General features: G+C 42.3%; 1 protein-coding gene across 1 annotated transcript in view; it reads right to left on the bottom strand.

Annotated features, from left to right (window-relative positions):
* Nucleotides 1–11,538: 11,538 nt before the first annotated feature.
* LOC306778406 (multivesicular body subunit 12B-like) overlaps nt 11,539–24,610 on the bottom strand; it is a gene marked incomplete at both ends in the record, with an annotated part of 29,185 nt that continues 16,113 nt past the window's right edge. Inside the window, 3 exons of the mRNA XM_079269896.1 lie at nt 11,539–11,580; nt 15,372–15,431; nt 15,873–15,928. Of these exons, the coding sequence (XP_079126022.1) occupies nt 11,539–11,580; nt 15,372–15,431; nt 15,873–15,928 (158 nt within the window). The remainder of the gene's footprint in view (nt 11,581–15,371; nt 15,432–15,872; nt 15,929–24,610) is intronic.

A 24,610-nucleotide genomic window follows, 5' to 3' on the forward strand; every position in this document is an offset into this window, starting at 1 on the left:
TCTGTCTGAAATTGCAGGGCTGCTAAAGGGATTGTGCGCTGCTACTCATGACACGCTGCATGAGAGGCTCATTGTTATCAAGTTCTTGAAAATAAGCCACAGACACAGGCAGGGAGACGCACTGAGGACCGGACACATGGGACACACGTCTTAACCGTATTGTAAAGCAGTGTTGCTATATAGCTATGATCAGATGAGCTCATGGCAGCCTTCATTTTAATCTGAATAAAAAAAGAACTACCTGCTGCTTAATTATACACAATGAAGACATGCAGAGAGTGTGACAGACACAACAGCAACGGTGGTAATATTATTTATTATGACAATAAATTGAGATCATCTTCAGTATAGATACATCTCTCCTATATTTCCAATTACTGATTATATTGAAAGGAATAAAGGAAGGAAACACATGTTTCTGCACATCTCATGCGCAGCGTTTATCTCCCATCCAAAGGCCGAGCTGCTGTTTTTGATGTCTTCTGAGGAGCATCAAGGCGGTGACCTGTAGCCCAGTTTAGAAACAGAGAGCGGACTGTTGGCGTTGCCCTCTGCCGTTCACTGAGAGAACAGCTGAAGGTCTCTAAAAGATTCAGAGGAGCAGAACACAGAAAAGAAATGAGTATTTTCACCTATCACAGTTTTTGAATCATACCGCAGGAACATGTAAACCTCAAATAAATATGATATGAATCCCGATTCTATATTTCTTAGTTACGGACAGGTGTAGTACACTTGCTCTGTTAAAATCAGAATCAGTATACCTGCCAGTCATGAAGTCATCCACCCCTGGCTGGCTTAGCTGTTTTTGTTTTCTTCTATTTGAGGCACTTCTATCAGCATGGGGTCAATTACCTCCGCCTCACACACAATTGGATTATCTTACCACTAAGAAGCATTACGAGCTGAGCACTATACAATACAATCAATTCATTTTTTTTTAAAACATACAGGCTAATATATCACGTGTAGCGTCCCCCTCCCCCCTGTGTCCATTCAGCAGTGAGCCTATCGGCCATGCAGGTCACTTGTGTGTATGAGGACATCAAACATTCATTCAATAAATCAATCCGCCAACTTTTAGCCGGCGGTGTTTTAATGAGCCTCTACGTGACGAGCCCTCCCTCGCCTGCCGCTATAAGGCAGGAAGAAGAAGAAGAAGAATAAAAAAACCGTTGCAGCAGGTGTGCAGTACAGAAAGCAATGGTCTTCTTAAGTTAAGCAATTCACTTTAAAGTAACCAGAACTGTTGCATCCATCGGAAAGGTAAGAGACCATTATAATGCGCCATTATAGTCGTGCACATTCCTGCAGGCTGCTGTGATTTCGATTCGTTTTCACGGTGAGTGTATCATGACTCTGAATATGAAAATAAATTAGGTTTGAATGCAGAAGAAGAGCAATATGATTTCAGGAAAAAGCCAACAAAATATGATCTTCTACTTCAGAAATTTGCGGAAACATACGGACAGTTTTGTCTGTAAAATTGTCGTTTTTTTTACAATAGGAGAGACAGAAAGTTTGGGTGAAAGTACGCTAAAAAAACGAAAATACATCTACCACCATGCATTCATCAGTATCACGCCTATTTAAAATCATGTGTCTTCATTAATGAATGTAGGCCTGTTCTGAAAAGATGAATAATTACCAGAAATGGAAGAAAAGTGACACTTGATACATTAAACGCAGCAAATTGTTTCATGACTTCGTTACATTTGAATCTAATCCACAGAAACGCATCCATCACATCTACATATATGTGTAAACATATCGACCATTGTCTACTTTAATTACATTAACATCACGCTGTTTATAAGCCACGCAGGATCCATTCATTTTCCAACCCCGCGAATAACTCACACGTCTCACACTGAGTCAGGCCTCAAACCCGTCCGGAGGCTACTATCAACGTGTTGCAAAAAAAATCACAGGAAATATTAATCCTCAACTTAAAGCCATAACTTTATTAAAATATGAATATGTGGACTGCAATAAAAGCTGCATTCATGTCATTATCGTTTTCTTTTTGTTGCTTCAACTGAAATGAGAGTACATCAATGATGGCCAAAACAACGCACAAAGATAAGCCTTTTTAAAATAAAATACCTGAGTGGAAATGGGAAGAACAGTTCAAATCCTCAAAGGAAAACCTCAGCTAACCAAAGATATAATGACTCCCTAAATCGCATGCTATAGAGGACTTTGATAGTTAACTCACTTTGATCTTTTAATGAGTGTTTCTAGCTCTCCATGATGCTTGTTTTTTTGTTGTTGTTTTTTTACAAAAAAAGCTGGAATGAAAGAAAAAAGAAAACAGGCTCCTTTCATTTGTTTGCCGAGTTGCACTTGAGCATCTTAGAAACAGACCGACACTGATGTGCAGCAGCAGCGTTTCTCGTGCTGAATGCATTGAAGGCACCGGGGGGGGGGAATGCTGTTCGGCCTTCTTCGTTCAGACCGCATACATGGACGTTTGAGTGAAATCATGACTGTGGCTGTGAGAAGGTTTCCAAGGGCAGAGCGCGTCGAGTCAACGGAGCCGCTGACCGGTCGTGGATCAGCAGTGACGCTCACTGAAGGTTTGCACTTCTGCAATTTGCAAAGAATCAGTTGTAATTTGACCGGTTTATTTTTCTTTCGAAACTTTTATGTTTTCTCCCTTTTTCTTTTAGTCGCCTTCTTGCCTTAAGAAGTGGATATTGTTACCCTGTGATTTCACACAGGCAAACAGTCTGTGGTGCACTGCTGTAATAACAAACAGGGGATGAGATGCAGGGCCCTCAGGCCTAAGGGCCCCTGAATACTAAAGTAGCATAAAACAACTGGTTTGGATTTTTAATTCAAGTCACAAATGGAGTCCATCTGATTTTCCTACACGCATTATTTATTCATTTGAGTTTGCTTAAATTCGCAGATGCACACAAGATAAACAGTGTAGGCTTTGTTTTCATCACATCCCCTTCTTCCCACTCAGACACATATTTCTGCTTGTATCCGCCTGAACCACATGGCAGAAAAAATGATACTGCAGGATAATCCCGACTCCCCCGAGATTTAGCCAAAGTATAATACAGCACTGTCAACCCATGGCTAGATTTGTTTATGTTATGATTTATTGGATTCAGCTCTTTTTTTTTTCTTCTTTTCCACTGACACATTTATTGAGTTCTTGACAGATGGCCCGGCAGAGCCCTGTGTGACAGCGAGCTGACCCACGAGTTTGAAATGTGAGACTGAGAACTGTTTACCTGCATTTGTGTATATGTTTCTTAAGACACGGAGCAAAACTGAGCTGTAATTCAATTAACATGAGATCTAATAATATAGCTCCATTCAGTGATAGACTACAGATGATATGAATACAGCATGAAAACAAATGCTTGGACCTGTAATACTGCTGATTTGATCGCTATGCAAGTTTTAAAAAGTATGACAAAACAATGAAGATGAAAACCATAATGCATGTGATTATTTAAACAGATAGATCCATATATGTGTGTAATCATTAGAATAATATGATTCAAAGGTGCAGTTTTGAGGAATTCATTTCGATTAGTTGAGAATTATTCGTGCATATGGACCATTACATTACAAGGAAAACCCTAAATAATACCCAAGTATCCGATGTAAACATTACTGTTTAAAGTCCTCCATCTATTCTATTTACATATATTGTAGGATTATGTTTTTGGCATTCAAAAAAATCCCTCCAAGTGATTTTACACTGTTAGTATAATAAAAAAGACAACAGAATAATAAGCATAACCATTTAATTAAAGTCTGGAGAAAAGAAAACCGCATGGCTGCAAGGCATTTTAGTTAAATGTATTCAAATTTCTTGCCATTTTGGTAAAGATTACTTCTACAAATCATCATGCTGAGCTACAAACCACACGGTGGTGTCACCTGATGACAGTGATCCAGGATGCAGTCAGATTTATGCATCTGGTGCCCTGACTCTACACACATATTCTCAGTTGTATGCTGATAATACCCGAAACACCCGAAACCCTCTATCTGAATTACAACATCACCCCCTGCTGGTCAAAACCAGGCAGTACAACTTACTCTGCTGCTCCAGAGCAAAACTTATATTATAACTTAAAAACACCACAACTGAAGAAATACTGATCTGAAATAATTGAAACAGGTAGAGAAAGTAGTACATGATGTAAATATAGGAATCAAACTAAATCAGCATTACTCTATTCTTTCAAGTCACATAAAATAACATTATTGTTTGTTAAAATATCAATGAAGTACACAATACTGGATACTGAAGTATATGAAGAAGTAAAGTAAAAGTAAAGCCTTTTTAAAAAAAAAATACAAGCAGCATATATGTCTTCTTTGACTCATTTCTCCATGTATTTCCTCTGTAAAGCTTTTTGATCAGAACAATAAAAACACCATGTCTGTATTTCAGGCACTGACTTGTGCTGTAAAATCCCAAAGATATGAGTCAACATTGTTTCTCTAAAAACATGCATCTATGATAAATATTGAATCACTAGGTGTGCAAATATTATTATTTTCAAATGCATTAATTGTAATTTTCTGAATCTGAAATGCAAATATATAATACTTCACCCTAAAGTCTGATGTATGTTCTCATTAAGTGTATTTTGTCAGTTTAGTTCTCTTCTCTATACTGATTATCTGTCAACCATCTTTACCTGGTATTATTCTTGCGATGAGTTAGTTGCACTTTTTTGTTCTGTGAGAAAAGAAACAGAAAATACAAAATAGCATGAAATATACATATTGGGTTTTTTTTCTCAGAAACGTTTGTTGGTGAAAACATGGTTTTAATCTCATTCAGTGGAATTGTACGGCAATAACTTCTCACTGTTGGTTCAGTGCATCTGTAATGACCACCATCTTTGGAGAATAATGTACTTCAGAAAAATACAAATGATTACAGGATAAACAGAAACAAAGTATATATTCACAAATTAAATATTAAAAGTATCGCAGCCCATGTTCTTTCATATTTAACTTTCATAATTCATTTGCTATAATTTGCAGTGAATTATAGCGATTCAAGTTCCCCCCCCCCCCCACACACACACAGTTGTTTTGTGGTTAAGTCATGAAAACTAAAATGTAAATTGAACGAGGTACTTTCCGAATTGTTCCGTGCAATAATAATAAAAAACAAAAAATCAAATGGTTTGATAAAACCCAATGAATACTTTTCTTTTTCCAAAGGATTATCTTCAAAACATTTACAAAAAGCTGTTCAAAGAGGGATCGCAGATGGTAAACGGATGATACATTATGAAACCCAGCAATAACAAAATCAGTTTATTCTGTGATGTGGGGATCTCCCGTTCCCTTCTGTTTCACTTCACGCACAGGCGATGGCCAAACAAGTCTGCATGTGAGCTTAAGCTGTTCAGACACATGAGGAACAACTTACTGCATGGGAATGTTAAACTGAATTAACCACGGCCTCCAAATGTCACACACCCACATGTATTGGCGACTTTCTTTAACTCTGGATGAGAGCCCTAAACAATATTAAATCTTTCTCCAACAAGCACCGTTAAAAATGCCTCACAGAGGTGCTGAGTGGAGCAGCCACACAGAAACAAAACAATGGTTTGACCTTTGAGAAAAGGCCTTAAAAAACCTGGAAAACTCCGGCTCTTGTACATATAAACAACTGATATTTCAGCGTCATGTCACAGCGGGATACGTGGCATTTGTAGTTACACGACTGTTTTCATCGTGAGCAGAAGTGCCTCAGCTCAGGCAAGATTTTCAGCGGCTTTGGTCAGACGATCATGTTATTCAGTGGATTTGTCTCCGCAAAAATAATGTTTCCTCTGACACACAACAAAAAAAGTGGCGGCTGCAGGAGGCCAGGAGCATGATTTTAGGATGTGTGCCATTAACAACAAGCGGAGGCCTTCGCCATCCGCTCCGTATGTGGAATGCATTCTGTGCCCGCTGAATAACTTGCATGTGCTCGCAGACTTTGTGGCTGAAGTAGTGAAAGATATTCAAAATAAATCCACAAGGACAAACTATGACGAGTAAGAAATGAATGAAAATTATGCAGCAATAAAAAAACAAATACTTACAATCAAACATCTGCATTTGTGTGATTTATTTGTCTTTGTCTCAACCAAACACGCTGGATGTGTTTTCTGTGTACTGAATGCGAGTGGATGGACACATGACTGTGGGTGTGTCATTAATGGGCTGCACTTCAGAGAAAAAGGTAGAAATCCAGCCAGATGTTTTGCAGCTGGGTGGATCTGGTAGTGAAGCATCTGTCACAGGCGAACCTTTTTTTAATCTGTCCTGAACATTAGGCAGAGAGCACTAAAAACACATCACCGGCCGCATGTGCTGCTCAGCTCACAATGTGCTAACCAGCGGCTCTGTGGTGTGGCCCCCGAGAAAGTTCAAAATGAATCACCAAACATTTTTCATATTCATCAAGCCGAGCAGTAGAGAGGCCGTTCTAAATGTTCCTCTACCTTTCCTCTAAACGCCTCTCCTGGAAGCAGAGTGTAGCTGCTAAACCTTTAGAAATCACAACAAGAGGCTAACAGGCTAACTGGAGTTATTAGGGCGGAGTGCCTGAGGCTAAAGACCGGCGCTTTGAACTAGAGGTCCAGCCGAGCTTAGTGAGGTCAAGATCTGTCACACAGCGAGCAGAACTAACCTCACAATGTTCTGGATGCACGTTTTCTTCAAAGAACTTGAGTATGTGCATTAAAAGGAAAGAAACACCTACGTACTGCAGCTGTGATATCCACTCCCATTCACATTATAGCTTCGATCAATCATTTTAAAGAGTGAATAGGTTCAGAAGACTTAAAACATAAACCTGCTCACAGCAACCCTTGAAAACCACTCTATAATTAGCTGGAGCCATTGCTGCTTCCACAAGATATTCCTGAAAATCAAGACAAATGTAGAACTGAAACGGCATTTTAGAGCTAGCTAGGACGTGTTTAGCTTACACACTCAGTTTGGGAACTGTGGGAATCGCTCCAAGCTGACCTTGATGGTCTCGAGATATTCCCTTCCTGGGTTCATGTGCCTAGTTACCAGTTGGTCAACCTTGTGCCCTGTGAACTGACCCTGTCCTCCCTCCGAGGTTTGCAAGGAAAAGAAACCCAATTCTCCGGGGAGCGCTCCGACTAACAAGAAAACTGCTGGCCCGAATCTCTCAGAAGTGCTGTGTTTTCCCACTGGACCACTTTCAGCTTAATAAACATCTTAACTAGCCAGAGGTCCCACGGGAGCTGCTGGGAAATCCTCTGGGCAGCCAGAGCTCAGGAGCCGGCCCTTTATTGCATCCAGGTGGCTGTTGAAGAAATGCTGGCCGGCCCTAAATGTCCAATAAAATGCAAGTGGCACCTTCAGGGGTGGACAGGGTCAGTGCACCTGTCTGTGGACGAAAGCTCCCTTCGCTCCCCCTTGTCCAAACGGATTGATGTCAAACGCTACACTGTGTTGTGCCACAACCATGCCCATAGACGGACCCGGCATAAAGGCCCGAGAGGTCAGGGGGCAACTGGGCCAGAGCCAAAACAACCACATCGAAATGCAAACCGACTACAAAGAGATGCAAACAACCAAAAAGATATATGTATATATTCCTTAAAAAATAGATGCGAAACGACCCCAAAGAGATATAAAACAACTAAAAAGAGATGCAAATGACTGCAAAGAGACACAAATCTGCTGCACAGGAAGACAACATGACTCAAAAGAGATACAAAGCAACTTCAAAGAGACACAATGTGACCACAAAGAGCTGCGAAACAACCTCAAAGAAACAAGCTGACAACAAAGAGATGCAAAAAGACCACCGAGAACTGTGGCAAAATGTCAGAATGCAAAAGACACACACAATGACTGCAAAGAGACACAAAAGAACTACAAAGATACAAAGAAGCACAAGCAGCACATCAGCATTGTTTGTAGTTGTTTTGCGTCTCTTTCAGTCGGGGTGTCTTGCTCCTATGTAGGCGGTCTGGGGGGGCTTTACATGTCTCAGAATGCATCCATGCCAGCCACATGTCATCTGCTTCAAAATAAATACAGAAGTCAAAGTCCTTTTTCAGTTTGGCACGATATCCCCAGCAGATTAATTCAAATGTGTTATCCTGTTGTATTAATGCACAACTAACTGGTGCATTAGGGGTACGCCAGCTGAAATGATGCTGATCACTTCCCATTTGTTTACAACTGCTTCACACGTATGTGAACAGTGGCAGCAGCCCCCCCTTCATCTGTCCAGCCTGGTCTCTGTCCAGAGGGAGAGTTAATTGTCCCCGCAGGTTGTGGAGTGACCTGGACGGTGTATTGGGCCTTTGATCTGACTTGAAAGGAGTTAATAGATTTCTGTGTTACGGGGCAGTCTTAGGCGGATGAGAGAAAAGAGATGCTTGCTGGTCACAACATGTGGAGAAATATCTGGGAGAGAGAGAGACAGAGAGAGAGAGAGGGAGGGAGGGAGGGAGGGGATGAAGAGAGAGATCACCTCACACCCGACTCCATCCTTGCTCAATTACAATAATTTGACTCACATGGGCTGGCCGCTGTGGCAGAGAGAGCGAGAGAGAGAGAGAGAGAGAGAGGGGGGAGGAGAGCCGCTGTGTGGGGGAGAGGGGATCCCTGCTCTGGGAGATCACTCATCTTACCTCGAGCTGAGGTACAGAAAGACAGATTTAATGTGAGCCTCCCCTCGGAGTGCAGCCCGGGGGCTTGTTAAGGTGGCAGGTATGGAGGAGACCACACGTCCAACCCCCCCGCTTTAAATCTCAATGGGGCATTCCTAAATGTGATGACGTCAACACGGAATGAAGAGGCAAGACTGCTGGAGGTAACTGGAGGAGAAAGTGTTTTAACTTTCATACAACTTGTGTTTGAATAATTCCTCTTCTTGCAAAGCTTTTCCTGTTTAAGGTCATGGAAGGTTCAGCCGGTCCCAGCATGCACTGGGGCTGAAGGAATCACACGAGGAAGCACAATTCCTCTGCTTCCTGTTTTTTCTTGTTATGAAAACACGAAGAACGTGAACATTGGGCTCTACATCTTCCGTCAGTGTGATTTGCTCCCCAACCTGCCTGTGAGTCTGTTCACCATGGGTCCAGGTCTGGTCTGGACCTGCTTTGACAGGTTTCCTGCCTTCACTCCTTCACCTCTCTCCGTCTCTGGTCGCCCCTGCTCAGGGGGAAACAGGGCTGTCAGAGGGAGAGTGGCAGGCTAAGCCTGTCTTAACACAGCACCTCAAACCACCTCATAAATACAGGCTTCCTTTTCCAATTTCCAAGCGGCCCATCCACCTCTGTCTACATGCTTACACACTGCTCCATGTCATGCGCCGGGGTGTGAGTTTAAAAATGACCACGGGACATCTGGCCCACTCACAGAGGGTGGGGCTTTGATGTGTTACTCTGCATTGCAGCACGACTTCAACCGAGCAGCCCAGCAGCGAGGAGCGCAAAGTGGGCCTGGTGGGTTAGAGATAGCGAGGGAGTTTAAAAGATGCCTTGAAACAGATTTTCCATCTGTGAAATGCTTAAGAGACACACTACAGCCTTTCACTACTCCTCTAGCCTTTCAACTGCCGCACAGCTTACGGACGATACAAAGGTTGTTTCCATTTTCATTTTAAAGTGTGGTCTCTGAAAATCATTATTGTTTTCCATATCATGAAGTGGAGTGAAAGGAAAAGTGAAACCATGTGAGGCAGCTTTTTGATGGGCGATGCAGGGCAGGGCTCATGAGGGAGTTGTGGTTCTGAAGGCTCTGTGCCCATCTGGAGACTTTGGCTTCATTGCTTCTCATACCAAGAACACAGAACCTGTGATTAGCTTTATCTCAACACTCGCATCTGACCCGCCGAGCTAACGCCAGACTCCACCAGCTGATAACAGCTGAATACAAAGATGTAGGGATCACACAATGGATAAGGCTGGCAAAAATATATAGGTGTTTGGAATGGTCGACACTTCTAAAATGACTCGTAGTCTTTGTTTTAATACATTGAACAGAACTTAACACACTTAGTAGCATCTCAGCTGCCAACTTGTTCTATTTTAAAAATAGAAAATGAATATGTACCTTCCTTTATCATTTTCCTGGACAACTGAAAACTGCAGTTTTTATCAAACGATACTTTAACAGGAATTATAGTATTGTTTTAGGAACTATTTTCAGCTGCAGATTTGGTAAAGCAGCAGGACTGAGTTCAGGGAACGGACTCAAAACACACTAGAATGAACATTTCACCCAGTGCACCGGGACGGCTCATTGATTTGAATCGTGTCTGGACAACAAGAGCTCCGTGTCCCAGAGCAACACGCTACTGTATATCAGACTGTGGCTATGCAGATAATGCTCGTTAGTGAGATTCTCAATTGTTGGTTTGGGTCTTTTCACTGGATTTTTAACAATAACAAAAATATAGAATATTAATTTGTCTTTTATGATGCAGCTGTGCATCTCTTCTAAATATTGTTTTATGGCACTGTACATACTCTGCTGTGAATTACATCCAGTCTAAACACTGGGAGGTGAAACAACATAAGAGACACTTGAAATGGATTTAGTGGTTCGTATAATAGTGACATAGTTGGTAAGTTTCTCTCACGTGTTTCACTGAAGAGTACGAGTGGAGAATGTGAATCTGGATACATATGGCGTACTGTATGCACTCTATGCGCAGCAGGGAGGAGGGCTGTCGCAGCCTGTCACTGTGCTCCAGGGCTTCACCGACATGAGTGTCACCTTCATGAAGGAGCGTGAAAGCTGTTTCCTCTGCAGAGGATTCTTCAGACCGTCGCTCTGATTCCCGCGGCAGAACAGAGGAGTTAACGCAAACGCTGGTGGATTGTTGTCATCTGCTGTGCGCCTCATCAATCACCTGTGAACGCCACAATCCAGGAGAAAATAACCCCTGCATTGTTAGCAGAATCAATAAATTCACCAAGTCAAATTACCAGCAGGGAAATTGATCCATTAATGAGGTTCTAATACGAATCACACCTGCAAAAATGTGCAAATGGATTCAGACAACTTAATTAGTTGCAAATGACACATGTGACCTTTTGGTTTTCAAGTGTAAATTCTGCTTCTGAAGAAAAATAACAGTCAGTTTCGGAATTAAATATTTTGTCGTGCTTTGGATATTTCGAAAATGAAGAGTTTTTGGACATACAATACTGCAAAATAGTCCATTTGTCTGCTTTTCTTTCCATTCTCCATACAGCTGTAGACAGCACAAGATATTAAATAATTAATAACAAGATATTCACAGAGCTGAAACTTGGATAAATAAGTTGTAAATCTTTTTAAATGGAATTGCCACATGTTGTACATCATGAAAAATACTTCAAGTGTTGAATCATCGTTAAAATACGTTCATTGTCTTAAATTACACGATTTACAATTGCGGTGCATCCCGAACGTTCTCTTAATTCCAACTCTACAGTATTTCACAAGTAATCCGTCTGTAGTGTTTCAGTCGACGTGGCTCTCTGCCGGGGGTGAATGCTGGGTGGGAGGTCACACAGCAATGTTCCGCTCTGTGGTGAAGTTGTACTGAAACTGCAAGAGAAGGATGAGGGTACATGCTGATAAATATACATTTCATCAAAGCAGGACAACGTCATAATCAACCTGCATCATCTTAATGATTAATACCAAAGAAATGAACAAAGACACATTTATAAAATGTCCATAAAATGAAACTGAGAACCACCACAGTGATTTAAGCAACTCTCTGAATGTTATCAACTGATATGAAGTTGAACTATAGATAATAACTGTATTGGTACTTGCTGTAGGTGTAATGCTATTCCCCTACTTTGAAAGCTACAGGCCTAAAATTACACCTACAGCAAGATTGAGAAAATACAAACAAACACTGCCCCCTTCTGGCATGGCATGGATATGACATGTGGACTACATTCTTGGCTTAAAAAGCAGGGAAGTGTGTCATTTTTGCCGTTACATTGATTCTATATATTATGATTTTAACTCCCTTCTATTGTAAAAACAAAACGAAACTTGAGAAGATCCTCCAGATGTTGGTGTCAGAAGTATAATTTGTCATATATTGGCACAAACCCAAATCTAAGAAATGGAGGTAACATCATTCTAGGTCAAAAGGAAACGCTGGATCGTGTTTTCGGCCTTGATACAGACCTACAGCCCATAACGTGACAGATCCACATTAATAATTATGTCTTTGTTAATGTTATTACAAAATCCAGTGCTTCTACTATCAGTTACATTCCCTTTGGGTCCACAGCAAACTCTGGACTCAAGTCACCTCACATAACAATGAGTTCACTCCGAGAGGTATACAGACGTGAAAGAGGATGGAAAAGAGTGCACTGGTATTGGATTGGTATTCGGTATCAGAGGTACTGGGACCGGTATCGGAGGAGAAGAAGTTTGATTTACATTCCCCAAAAACATTCGCAGTTCACAGAATTACTCAGACATGTAACTTAATATAATCCATTTTACAAATTCAATGATATAAATCACATCTTTAATAAATGATCAAAAGAAATAAAGTAGCGTGACTATATACCAATTGAATAATCTACAATAATGAAAAGCATAATGTTTGATGAGATGATGGTCAAACAGATAATGATTTTGTGTTGGGAGCAGTTTTGTGACACTAAGTGGAGCTCACTTCACCAAGTTAGACAGCTGTATTACTGCAGAACAGCACTAGGTGATGCTGTATGATCACTGGAACAACTTTCCAAATCTCCAACAGAAGCCACGGAAGCCACGATGGCTCAGACCGGGTTCTCCATCAGAATACCACCTTTCCCTGATTCTCATCTACTTGAGTGGGAAAGCTGCAAGTTACCCAGAACCTGTCACATATCACAAGCCTGTTAGTTGTGAAGAAATTCAGCCCCCCACCACACAAAAATCCAGTCTCAACATCTGGCACAGTCAATAAATAATCCCGTGTGCACGTGTGTGTGTGTGTGTGTGTGTGTGTGTGTGTGGATGATGGATGGGGGAATGGGGTGTTATCAGGGAGAGCATGTATCAATGTCTGCCAGTTTTATACACAGGCTGACAGGACAGTGACACACTAGAACATGGGCGGCAGTCACCCAGACGAGCAGAGCTTCATTTCCTGTCCCTGCTCCACTGCCAAAAATATGTGACATGTTGTCTTCATTAATTCCACCTCTATTTGGAGCTCTCCCTCTCACACCTCTCACGTACCCCCTTGTACACTACTGTCCCTCCATACATTCACATGGCAACACACACAAGCAATGCGCGGGCACAGAAACACACACACACACACACACACACACACACACACACACACACGCACAAACACTGAACGCCCATCATGCATAGGTGCTAATGAAAATCTTGTCATGTGTGCATTCCCACCCTAGCATACTCCCTCTGAAAATCATTAGCCAGCCGCCAACAACATTTTTCAGCAGAGCAAACTACATAAAGACGTCACTTTAAATCGCGTACTAATGAACACTTAAAAAGACACAAATTAGATATGCGTGGCTAAAAGCAATTATAATATCCGCAAGTTTTGCGAGTCATTTGGGAAATGAAAAGAATGCCTAATTGCTGGAACCAACATCATCCGAGACATGGCTTAAGTGATGCCTGTTAGGAAATGGTCTTATCTACAACTGTGGCTGTGATTACAACAGTTTTCCTCAATTACATGTGCATATGTATAATTCTTGATATTACATCTCCTTCATGAATCTATACTTTTTAATGGGTTTAGAAAGAGGCAATTAGGTTTCTGTGTTGAAAGCGCCTCCAGTTTCTGAAGAGGGTTTAAAAAAACCCTCAACAGTGAAGCACAGACAGCGACCTCTTCTGGACAACAGAAGAAGGAAACGCTCAGCAATATTCAGAAAACTATGGCACCAGTTCTTTCACAAAAAGAGCTTTTTTTCTGACATTCTAGATTGTTACTTTCTGGCTTTGTATTACTACGGATGAGCTGCTACTTCTGCAGAGGCCTGGAGTACAGAAAGCATAGCGGTCATTAGATATATAGCGGAACATCGATAGAGAAAAACAAGCAAAACTAGACAAAGAAAAGAAAAAAAGACAATAGTTCAGACATGCATCACTTTCTAAAAGAAACGCCTCTGCTGTCCAGCATGTCTGCCAGAATATCACTGACTAGATTTCCCTCCTTGTTCTGCAGATATCGGCGTGGGATAATAATAACAGGAGAGAAGTAAAAATAACACAATGGTGAGGGATGTTTCCACTTGGAAACTAATTATCAAGCTAAGCTGTGACTTCATCCTCATCAGCCTGGCTCCGCCATTAATCTTGTGCTGTCGTCCACTTCACTAAATCCTGTGTGTTACACTATCTCACATTTACTTCATCAGCTCCAGCGCGGCTGTAATTAATGATTTCTCATGTCCCTTCCCTACCCCAGCTCAGCTCACCATGTGTCCTCCTGCTAATCACGCTCTCCGAGAAAGGAGAGGAGAGGAGGAAGGGAAAAAAAAAAGAAAAGACAAGAGCATATACGATGAGCAGCCAGCCTGTCTCCACCCTGGAAAACACACACACACACACACACCATTAATACCTTCGCTGACAATGAGCTTCATTCAGATGACCATATGACAAGATGGCGACTCTGTGTGATTTGGATAGTATGTGACAGAAGACAGAGGCAGAGTGCAGAACAGACACCCGGTTTGATGAGGGAGTGTTTGCTCTGTAACACATCTCAAACCCAACAGCACCTGTTCTTTTTACAGTGGTCTGTCACTTCCTGGCAGTTCTGATACCGAGATACCGTGCTAATGAGAGAGAAGGGGGGTTGTCACTCTCTTTAAAGCACACACACACACACACACACACACACACACGAACCAACTCTTTCTTTCTCTTGCTCACACTGCACACAGTTGATTTTCCTCCTACGAATGCCTGCAGGCTACAGTCTTTCATCAGAAATGGGGAGTTTGTGGCGCTTGTATTTGCTTTGCATGATCTCTAACTTTCTCTGGCTTCTGAAGATGAAGCTGATTGGAAACTTGAAAAGTTAAACGTACAGAATCTGACCAGAAAAAAAGCTCCCGGAGATCTACAGCGCTGTGCAAGGTGCTAGATTGAGCTGTTTGAGAGAAGAATTGGGGGAATAAAAGTCAAGTGTTTTGGAACAGAAGACGGCGCTTGTAGGAGAGAATGGCTGCCTAGCCTGGCCATGCTTTTATTCAATTGGGGCTTAGTGGAGCCAACAGGGCCTCGCTGTCTCAGACACTTAATTACAACCCCAAGACTGTTTGCTTTGCATTCTGGGCCAGCGGCGTCAGTGGCAGCCGAGCGTTGCAGCCTCTACTCACTTCCTCCTCGATCTCTGCCAGGGATTTGATCGTAATGCCCATTAAATTGACTTGCTGCATCTGAAATCAAAAGCAGGGAGGAGGAGGAGGAGGAGGAGGAGGAGGGAGAGGAAGAAGAAGAAGAAGAAGAAAAAAAACACACAAGAAACATGGCGGTTAGGCTCATGGCTAAGTAAGCATGCTTAAAATCTTTAATCCTCTCCCTCTCAGTGTCAATACAAGCGGGGCCATAGTGACAACCGCTGCCAGCCTGCCAAATGGACTGCATTGAGCCAGCTCTGCCTGACTGCACGCATTCATCACTCAGTCTGGAGGACAGGAAAGGAAAGAAAGGAGAGCAGAGGAAAGGAGAGGAAAGAAAGGAGAGGAGGAAAGGCTAACGGCATGACAATAATGTGGCCCATGCTACACAACAGGTTTCAGGACAGTAACTGTCATGACCACTCTCACATTATTTGTAATTAAGCATTCGGTCACTTAAGTTTGTCAAAGAAGGTTTACCTCTTTGGGGTTTTCATAAAACTTCTCAGGGATCGCAAAGGGCACATCGTCCAGAGCTGCAACAAAGAAAGAAAAAAGAAAGGTTAAGGTTGACTAAAGGTTGAATAAATATATACACATTACTCCCTATGCCTGAGCATTTCCACAAGACTAAGCGTGGGTTTATAAAACGGCAAAGCTATCAACATCCCCAGCCACCCCGACACCCCCCCCCCCCTCTTTGGAGAGTAGATGAAAGGCTTTTTTTATTCTGCGCTGTATTTGAGCACCTCCACTCTCTCCTCCAGCCCAGCCCTCTCTCAGCCCTCTTCCAGTTTAATTACTCTTGATTGTTCCCGATTCCGTCTTGTCTGAGAGATGTTCACCTCGGAAACAAAGACATGCTCACACAAGGCACAGAAAAGCGGAAAAAGAAGAGAAACAAAACATTCACCAGATATCAAATTTGCATGAAAATAAGCCACACTGTTCAGCCGGCAAAAAAAGTGGATTGAAATGAGGACTTGCCAAGAGCGTGGTGGTATAATTAGCATTTGACCAAACAAACGAGCTTCAACAGAGCTATAATTAAGCAGGCCTGTAATTAAGTGTATGCCCTTTATCATAATGATCGTGGTTAAAATGGTGTGATGGCTGCCAGTTGATTATTAATGGTGTAACCCCGTACTGCATGCATCCTGCACTGGAATCAAGGTGTCACGACTGTCAGGCTAGAGAGCAGCTCTTTGTTTATAAAATACATTAGGGCCCAAATTAACACAGGGTGACAGGGGACACAAAGCCTCTCGTTTCCAGACTGAAGGGAAAACTGCAGCTGCTCGGCTTCATTATAAAACTCCCGAATCTGGAGAGACAAAACTTGCTGCCGCTGGCTTTGACAGGAGCCTCCAAAATATCAAGAGGCCACGCTTCCAACTGGTGTCCTTTTACCCACAGTCCATCAGGCCTTTGGCACAGGAAAGGGAACTCATAAATGTGAGCCGAAGCTGTTCATGAGTCATCGTTTTGGAACCGACACTCCTTTTGGCCTTTTCCTCTTCACAGCAATATTATAAAGTATGAAATCCGAAAATATACCTCACATTGACACTTATGTGACTTGCTTTCCTGTCTTGGTTATTGCACAGATGCACGGTTTGGCACTTTCCGACACGAGCGAAGTAGAATGTGATCTTTGTAATCAAAGCATGACCTTGACGCCCGTGACCACAGGGAAGATTATTTCGTTTCCTGGCTTTCAATCACCTCCCTCAGCAGAGTCTGCAGCCACGCTCGCCGCTCTGTGAGGCTGTACTGGGGCACAGCAGGGCTTTCTTTAAAGTCAACAGCGACGACAGCAACGCTCATCATAAGCAGGTTAGATGTTCACCAAGTTCAACAAGTTCGTTCCCAATAACTAGCACCACAAATTACAAACACAAATCCTGCCGGTATTTAGTCATTAACCAAAGTATTGAACAAATTTGAAATTTTGACCTGATGATGGCGCTAGATGAAAATGTTACCATTCATCCTGAAGGGTACATTAGTGTCTGTACCACCTTTAATTGGAATCCATCCATTAGTTGAAATATTTCACTGAAAACTACAAATATCTTACATCTTAACAATCATTAGGATTGCGTCTGGGAACCATTGATGTCTGTACAAAATGATATGATAATCCAATAGCTGCTGAGATATTTAAATCTGGGTCAAAGCGGCGGACCAACAGACCATCCCTACAGCCTCTCCACTAGCACGGCTCAAAACGTGCAAGGAGTGAAAGGATTATCCTTCTTCCTTCAACGCCCCAGCCCTCACACCCACCTCCCTGTAGCGCCTTTAGATATGTGGCCATCTGAAGCAGCAAGCACACCAAGGTGATTGGGTAGGTCCAATGACTTGTTTAAGCTCATAAAAACAAGTGAACAAACACGCACTGCTGTGTCGCTGGGAGCACCATTGCTAGGCAGAGGCAGGCAGGCAGGGAGAATACATTTGAATCAATAGCCAGCATTGGCAAGCCGAGATTGTAGCCGCTGATGGATCTGCGTGGCGCGGACAGATGAATGCTGAGCTGAAGGCCACAGAGTTTCTTTATTGCTCAAGGATTACATTTAAAACCAGGTCTCACTTTGTATTCCACCACCATCTATACTAGAGAGGCTATCTTACATCCAGACAAATGGAGACGCGTGGGAGATGACTTGGTGGTAAGAAATGGATGCCATGGAGAAACCCGAAGGTGCAAAGGGCAGAAATAATGTAAATCCAATCTTCTGACCAGGAATCCCCACTATGAAGCATGTTCTAGCTGCTCAAATGGCCGGGCTACAGTCCATTAACTCATGATTGTATTGCAGTGTGGGGAATTGGGTAGTTCTTTGGCTATTGGAGTATGTGAGTGCAGTCAATATGAAAACATCTGGCAGGAATTTTGGTACAATGACTATCATGATGATGATGATGATGGTGGTGGCGGCGGTGAGCGCAGAGGTGGCGTTAAGTAAGGAGGACCCTGTGGCTTGAGTGATCGTAGTGTAAAGAACGGAGTCAGCACAGGCCCCGTGTGGATCATTGCCTTATTAATGACTCCGTCAGGTGCGATGAGCAATGGCTGCATTGTCATCTGCAGCCCCTGGGCACAGATGAATGGCTGTTTCAGGGTGGGAAGGGCTCCCTCGTACGCTGGGCTGAGCACTAATCCCTCACTCTTCCATTGTTGGATGCACTGTCACCCAGGACTTCAGCAGCGCCATACATTGCATTTCCAGGATTCGAACAGACGTGGCCGTGCGCACGGGCGTACATACACGCACATAAACCACACCGCGTTGCGCTCCGACACTGACTGATGGGAAAAGATATGCGCGGGTGATCGAGCATGCCGCACATTACCTGAACCGCAACTCAAGAGTAACACTTTAGGACTGTTGATGAACTTTTATTTTACACTTCACTAATTCAGCAGAATTGCATTGATCTCCGTCTAGTGCGATTACTTGGGGGTGAATCTGTCTCGCACCTGAATTAAGTGAGAAAGTCACAGTCACGGGGCAATAATCTGCAAGCGCAAATGAGCATCTACTGCAACTTTTCTACTCGCGGTTGAGCTGATTTCCATTGTTTAGTCCCATAGAATGATAAGACATAATAAGTAAAGTCTTATTTGCATCCAGCTGTATTTCATATTCCAAACAAGTGGATGTTGGCTGTTCTCTTTGTCTAGCCGGGCTACACATTACAATACCTTTCCTGTCGGGGTGACTCTCAATTTGAGGCGGATTCCTTATGCAGACCATGGAAATGCTATTCTAGTTGCAGACCGCGCTCTCTGTCACCTCTGCAGATAATGGTGAGTAGATGAACAGAGAGCTGGAGGAGGACCCCCTATGCCCACTCACAGCCCTTAGCCCCTCTCTGACATGAGAAATAGTGGCCAGGCCTGACAGCATCTCGGAGACATATTGTAGTTTATTTTGTCGCCCGGGCATGCCATCTGTGCCATTCCAATAGAGGGTGTGTGTTCAGGCTGCTGCACGAGAGAGAGGGCGCGAGGCTCCGGGTCCCTCAGTAGCTCTGCAGCCACGGCAGGTCATTAGTCAAATTGCCTAATGAGAGAGAATACAAATGGCCCCCTACCCTGACAGGAGGAATTTTGGAGGTGTCAGAGCTCCTGACCCGTGCTATGAGAACAGATGATAGCGAGTTGCTATTTTCAGATTCTTTTAATGACTATGGCTCTATGAAACCCATTCTTTTTCTTTTATCTTTTTCAAGCCCTCTCGACAGACGAGTGAAGTAAAAGTGTTAGAAAATCTCACTTGCAAAAGTGGAAGTGTAACTTTTAAATTATTTAAATGTTTACAGAGGAGTCAATTAACATTGTAAAACATGTACAACATTGATAGTAAAAAAGATCACGCACTGAAATGATGTCGAGGGTTTCCGATTATCTGTTTGCATTGATTTCTGCCGGCTGTGTGCGGCTCGTTTCCCCACTCGGTGCTGTGTGCACGCTTCTGTTCCTCCTGACAGCAAGTCAGTTAGTTTATACTGAAATATTAATTTAATCTCATCCAAATGTAAACAAATCTAAATGTTTCCAATGCTGAGAGTAGGATGCAAGACATCCAGTGGATGGATGTGGCTGCTGCACATTCAGGTTTATGGAGAGAAAGTGTGGAGGGAAAACAGAAGAGAAGCGCCAAAGGGAGCGGATCGTTATACACACGCTTTCTGCTTATCCACTTTTATGAATACGTGTCAAAAGAAACGGTGGAGTATAATCTTACATTTTAACTTGTTCTGAAAGCTTTATGAAATGTCATGAATGCACCATCGAACATACAGCTAAAAACAATAACTGTAGAAAATGGTCTTTAACATTTTAACTCGTGTTGAACAGCTACATTTATATGACAGATACTAAAATCAGAATAAAAATACTTTAAAAAAAAATAGACTCAAATGCCATCTACAGTCAAATTTCTCCAACATTAAAACTCAGCTATTTTTTTTTTTTTTGTTCGTTACCAGAGGGATGCAAAATGGCACGCTTATGCAGAATGACCCACTTACTTTTCCATCTGTGACAAGCAGTCTTTGAAATCTGGTTGTGGGGAGGGAGCCAGGAGGCAGCCCCAGTCGGGCGCCGGTCCATCAGTCTTCCAGAAAGTGGGCAGAGCCAGCAACACCTATGGTGAGCTGGCCACAAACACCGCTGCATAACATCATGCACTACAACGCTATGAGGAGGTGTGTGCCTGTGTGATAACTTCAATATAGGCACTGTTTATGTCATGCATATATATATATATATATATATAAATGTGTAAGAGCCAATTAAAGTCTTCAGTGGTCTGGTATAATTACAAAACTTGTATGTTCTAAAAGCAGTCCGTGCTGGAGAAGCACTGGGAGAACCCTTCTTCCTGGCTCGGTATTGAAAGCTCTCATGAAATTAAATGGACAATCAGACTTTAATCAGCAGCACAGTGTCTTTTTAGACATTGCCATGGCACTGGCATTGATCCCCAGCTGTGGCTGCTGGTAAATGTGCAGCAGAATGTGTGTATAAATGGGGTACGCCTCTCTGGACAAGTGTAAAAGCTGGCAGAGGGCTGACAGTAAATTGCAAGTGCCGGATGGGACACAGCAGAAGGCACAATTACACAAATCCCCTCTTAATTAGCGGTTCTGTGGGCAAACTAACCCGTAATGATGCGAGGGATGTGGCGAGCCCCAGAAACCCTAACAAGAAACACTCACCAGCACTGGAGACTGGGTCACATGGCCCCGGCTCCCCTCAAGTAGCGACTGACTCGTGATCCGTTTTGATCGGTGCAGCTGCAGGAGACGATTCCCTGCATCGCCCTGCTCCCCCCGCGACCCCTAGCCCTCGCTGAGCTGCCTGCCCTCTGGACTGTGGGTAAAAGCAGCAGGCCCTGTATGGTTGTGGTGGCATTATTAAGTTCTCCATGCTCACAGTACCAGGCAATGTAAAGTGGCATCTCACACGGTGAGTAATGAACTGTGCCAGAGTGGAAGCAGGAGGGATGACAGCCAAAGAGGCCTCCTTGGCAGCCACTAACCTGGGCATCCACCAATTTATCATCCCCTACAACCAATCCACCAATGCTGCGCTGCCATTTGTCATTAATTATGCTAATAAGGACACCATTACTCTCCGGACGAAACAGGCGACTGTTATTAGTATAATGCATTTACAGTTTGATACACATGCATTTGCTTATTGGTTTTACGGTGTGTAGATTAGTGGACTTTGATGAAAGACCATCCCATTTTCCATCCCTTAAATAAAAAAAAGTGAAAGTACCACCACAGAGGAGCCGTGGACTTTTCTATACGCGCTAATTGACTATTATGAAATGACAAAGGAACTGTATTATAATCATGCACATCCTCGCACCCTCACATAAAAATGGTCTCTACATCTATATGTGAAGATGCCGATGTGTGTGAACTTTTTCACAGCATGGCTTTAAGCAAACCAGTCTGAGCAGAACTATTTAATAGAGCTTCTGGGAGCCCCAGATGCCCTTTTCCAAAACGACTTCATTCCCAGAATCTCATTGTGCTTTCTAAATCACACCACAGTATGTATTAGAAGATCATTAATTACAAACTTAACAAGTCAGCAGAGCCATTAAAAGATCTTTAAGGAGATTCATGGTCAAATATGCCTTAAACTATATTTAATGACTGGATTTTTGTGAAATATTTTTTATCAAGTTCTAATTAGATGTGTGATAACAAACCCTGCTGTACACGGGGCAAACGAGGGAGCCGTGACAGGCCCATCCATTGAGACTGTCCACGTCTGGACACTGGAACTAATGGAGCACTGCTACTATCTCAGGGATGGATAGAAAGCAATGAGGGATGAGACTCCAGAGTCCAGTCTGCAAATGCACAGGCCATTTAAAGTCTCGTATTTGACTGAAATAAAGGTCCAGAAATCCGGAGGGCTTCAAGGCTCTTGTCAAAAATTCCATTACGATCCCTTCAGGATTGATCCCCAAATACTTAATGGCACCCTCACTCTGGGATCGATCATGTCTCCAAAGTAACCTGGATAGTACAATCAGGTTTTTGATTCCGCCAACAGGATTTGTGTTTAACATGTTAAAATCCAAAACTGCTTTTTTACGTCGGAGACAAACAGAATCCACATTAATAAAACAAACAAACTTTGATTTCTATATTGTGTTTGGCTCTGGTTTGAATGCAACTTCCTAACAAATTAGACTAGAGTGCTTTTTCAAACGTTTTCAGATCAGAAATTCTTAAGAATTAAGACAACTTTTTAAATTTTGAATTCTTAAAAATACACGCACAAACTCCAAAATCACAATTTTCTGAACACGTGTCCAATGTAACTTATTCCACGATCCAAGATTCACAAGGAAACAAAGCTTGTATTGAGATCAGAAAACGACGTTTTAGTTCTTTTGTAGTTCTGACTAACTTGCACTCAATGACACCGACAATAACTCTGGTATCTTCCCTTCTTTTTAAAAATCTTTTGAGCATTCCTTTTTGTTCTTAACATGCTTCTATTTGAATAAGGAAAATGCATGAACAGCTCAAACCTACCGTAATATTCAATTTAATCATAATTATAAACACTGTAATTCATAAGCCATCACATTGCAGGAAGAAATACAGCAGTCCTTCATATCATGAGTTGCTGAGAGTACTAAACAGTTTGAGGAGGTGTGCGTGAGTCTACATGAGGTGTAAATACTATTTTCCTGCTGAACCCCCCCCCCCCCCCCCCCTCCCTCTCTGTTTCGCCTTTTGCTGACCAGGGGAATTAAGAAGCAAAACGAGGGTTTTAAGAGCGTTCCTTTCATGTCTTGATGTAAGCTTTGGCATTACTTCAGACATCAAGATCGGTTTCATAGAAATCCCATTCCATCTAAAGTAAAAGCTCGGCAGTAAATCTGCCGATACTCCCCCATAACACTTCCATAAATGATTCATTCAGCTCGGTTTAGCTGATGCAAAACAGAATGTTAGTGAGTTGTGGAAGGAGCCCAACCTCGCTGCTTAGTAATTTCATCAATCTGTGGGAGAGAAAGAGAGGAGAAAAGAGAAAGAAGAGAACCGCGTACACTATAATAACTTTTGTGTCACTAGCCAGAAGTCATGTTTTTTAATCCCTCAGCCTAAAGAATTGTGTTATTCTAAAATATAACCCCGGCGGTGCCGAAGCAGTTGAGATCTATCCCGGGTTGAGATAAGAGCCGGCTGATCGCCTCCCTCTGCACAGCCTCGCCCAGAACTACACGGGGAGATAAGATGGAACTTTTGTTTGAAACCTGATGAGAACCCTCTTAATGAAAGTGCGGCGCCAAAAATAATCTTTTTTCTCCATGTTAGTCAATCAGGAAATGGTGTAGCTGGGTGAAAGAAAAGAGGAGAAATAAAGTAATTTTGCATAATCAGTGAGCACCATCTGGAACAATTAACCAAATTCCACAGAACTCAGAGGATCAGTCATATTGCCTTATTAAAGATCCAGAATTATACAAGTAATAAATCCTTGGAAAAAAAACGAAGCGCACCCCTGCCTGTCACGACTATTTTAACTTCAAATACAGTGGAATACTTGATAAGGCTGAAAAGAGGAGATTAATATATGCAAATTATGTCGAGCATTTAAAAGCCCCCCAACAACTGTCCCGGTTTTTTTTTCTGTCTCTTATTACAGGGCTTTATGTTTTATTCATACACCAACTCACCTGTCATTTCATAAGCTATAATATTATGAGGGTATTATTAAAACAGCATAAAGTGGAGCTTTAATTGGAAAGCTCCATTGCATTTTCCAATTATTTGCAGCAAATTAAAAGCAGATGCACATAGTTTAATAAGAATTCCAATATTGTTTCCTGAAAATCAAAAATCACTGTCATTCTGCCAAGATATTTTGCAAACCCAAGTTAATTTTGAGCCTTCTATTTTCTCCTCCTCCTCTGAAGGATGAACTGTCTCGTGTGTGTTAATTGAAGTTCCTCTAATGGATAGGGAAATAATTGCTCTCCATATTACGTTAGATCAGGGCCAATGTCAGGATTTATTTTTGATTAATGCAATAGATATGTAAATGTATTGCTTTTTATTACATTTACCTTCTTATCAGCTGGATACTATACGTTCGTTCTGTAGGTAATGATGAGAGAGTGCAATGCAACGCGTCATAAAGGTCTATTTTAGGGCTTCAACAC

The sequence above is a fragment of the Melanostigma gelatinosum genome (assembly GCF_949748355.1).
Source record: "Melanostigma gelatinosum genome assembly, chromosome: 6".
NCBI classification, from domain to species: Eukaryota; Metazoa; Chordata; class Actinopteri; order Perciformes; family Zoarcidae; genus Melanostigma; species Melanostigma gelatinosum.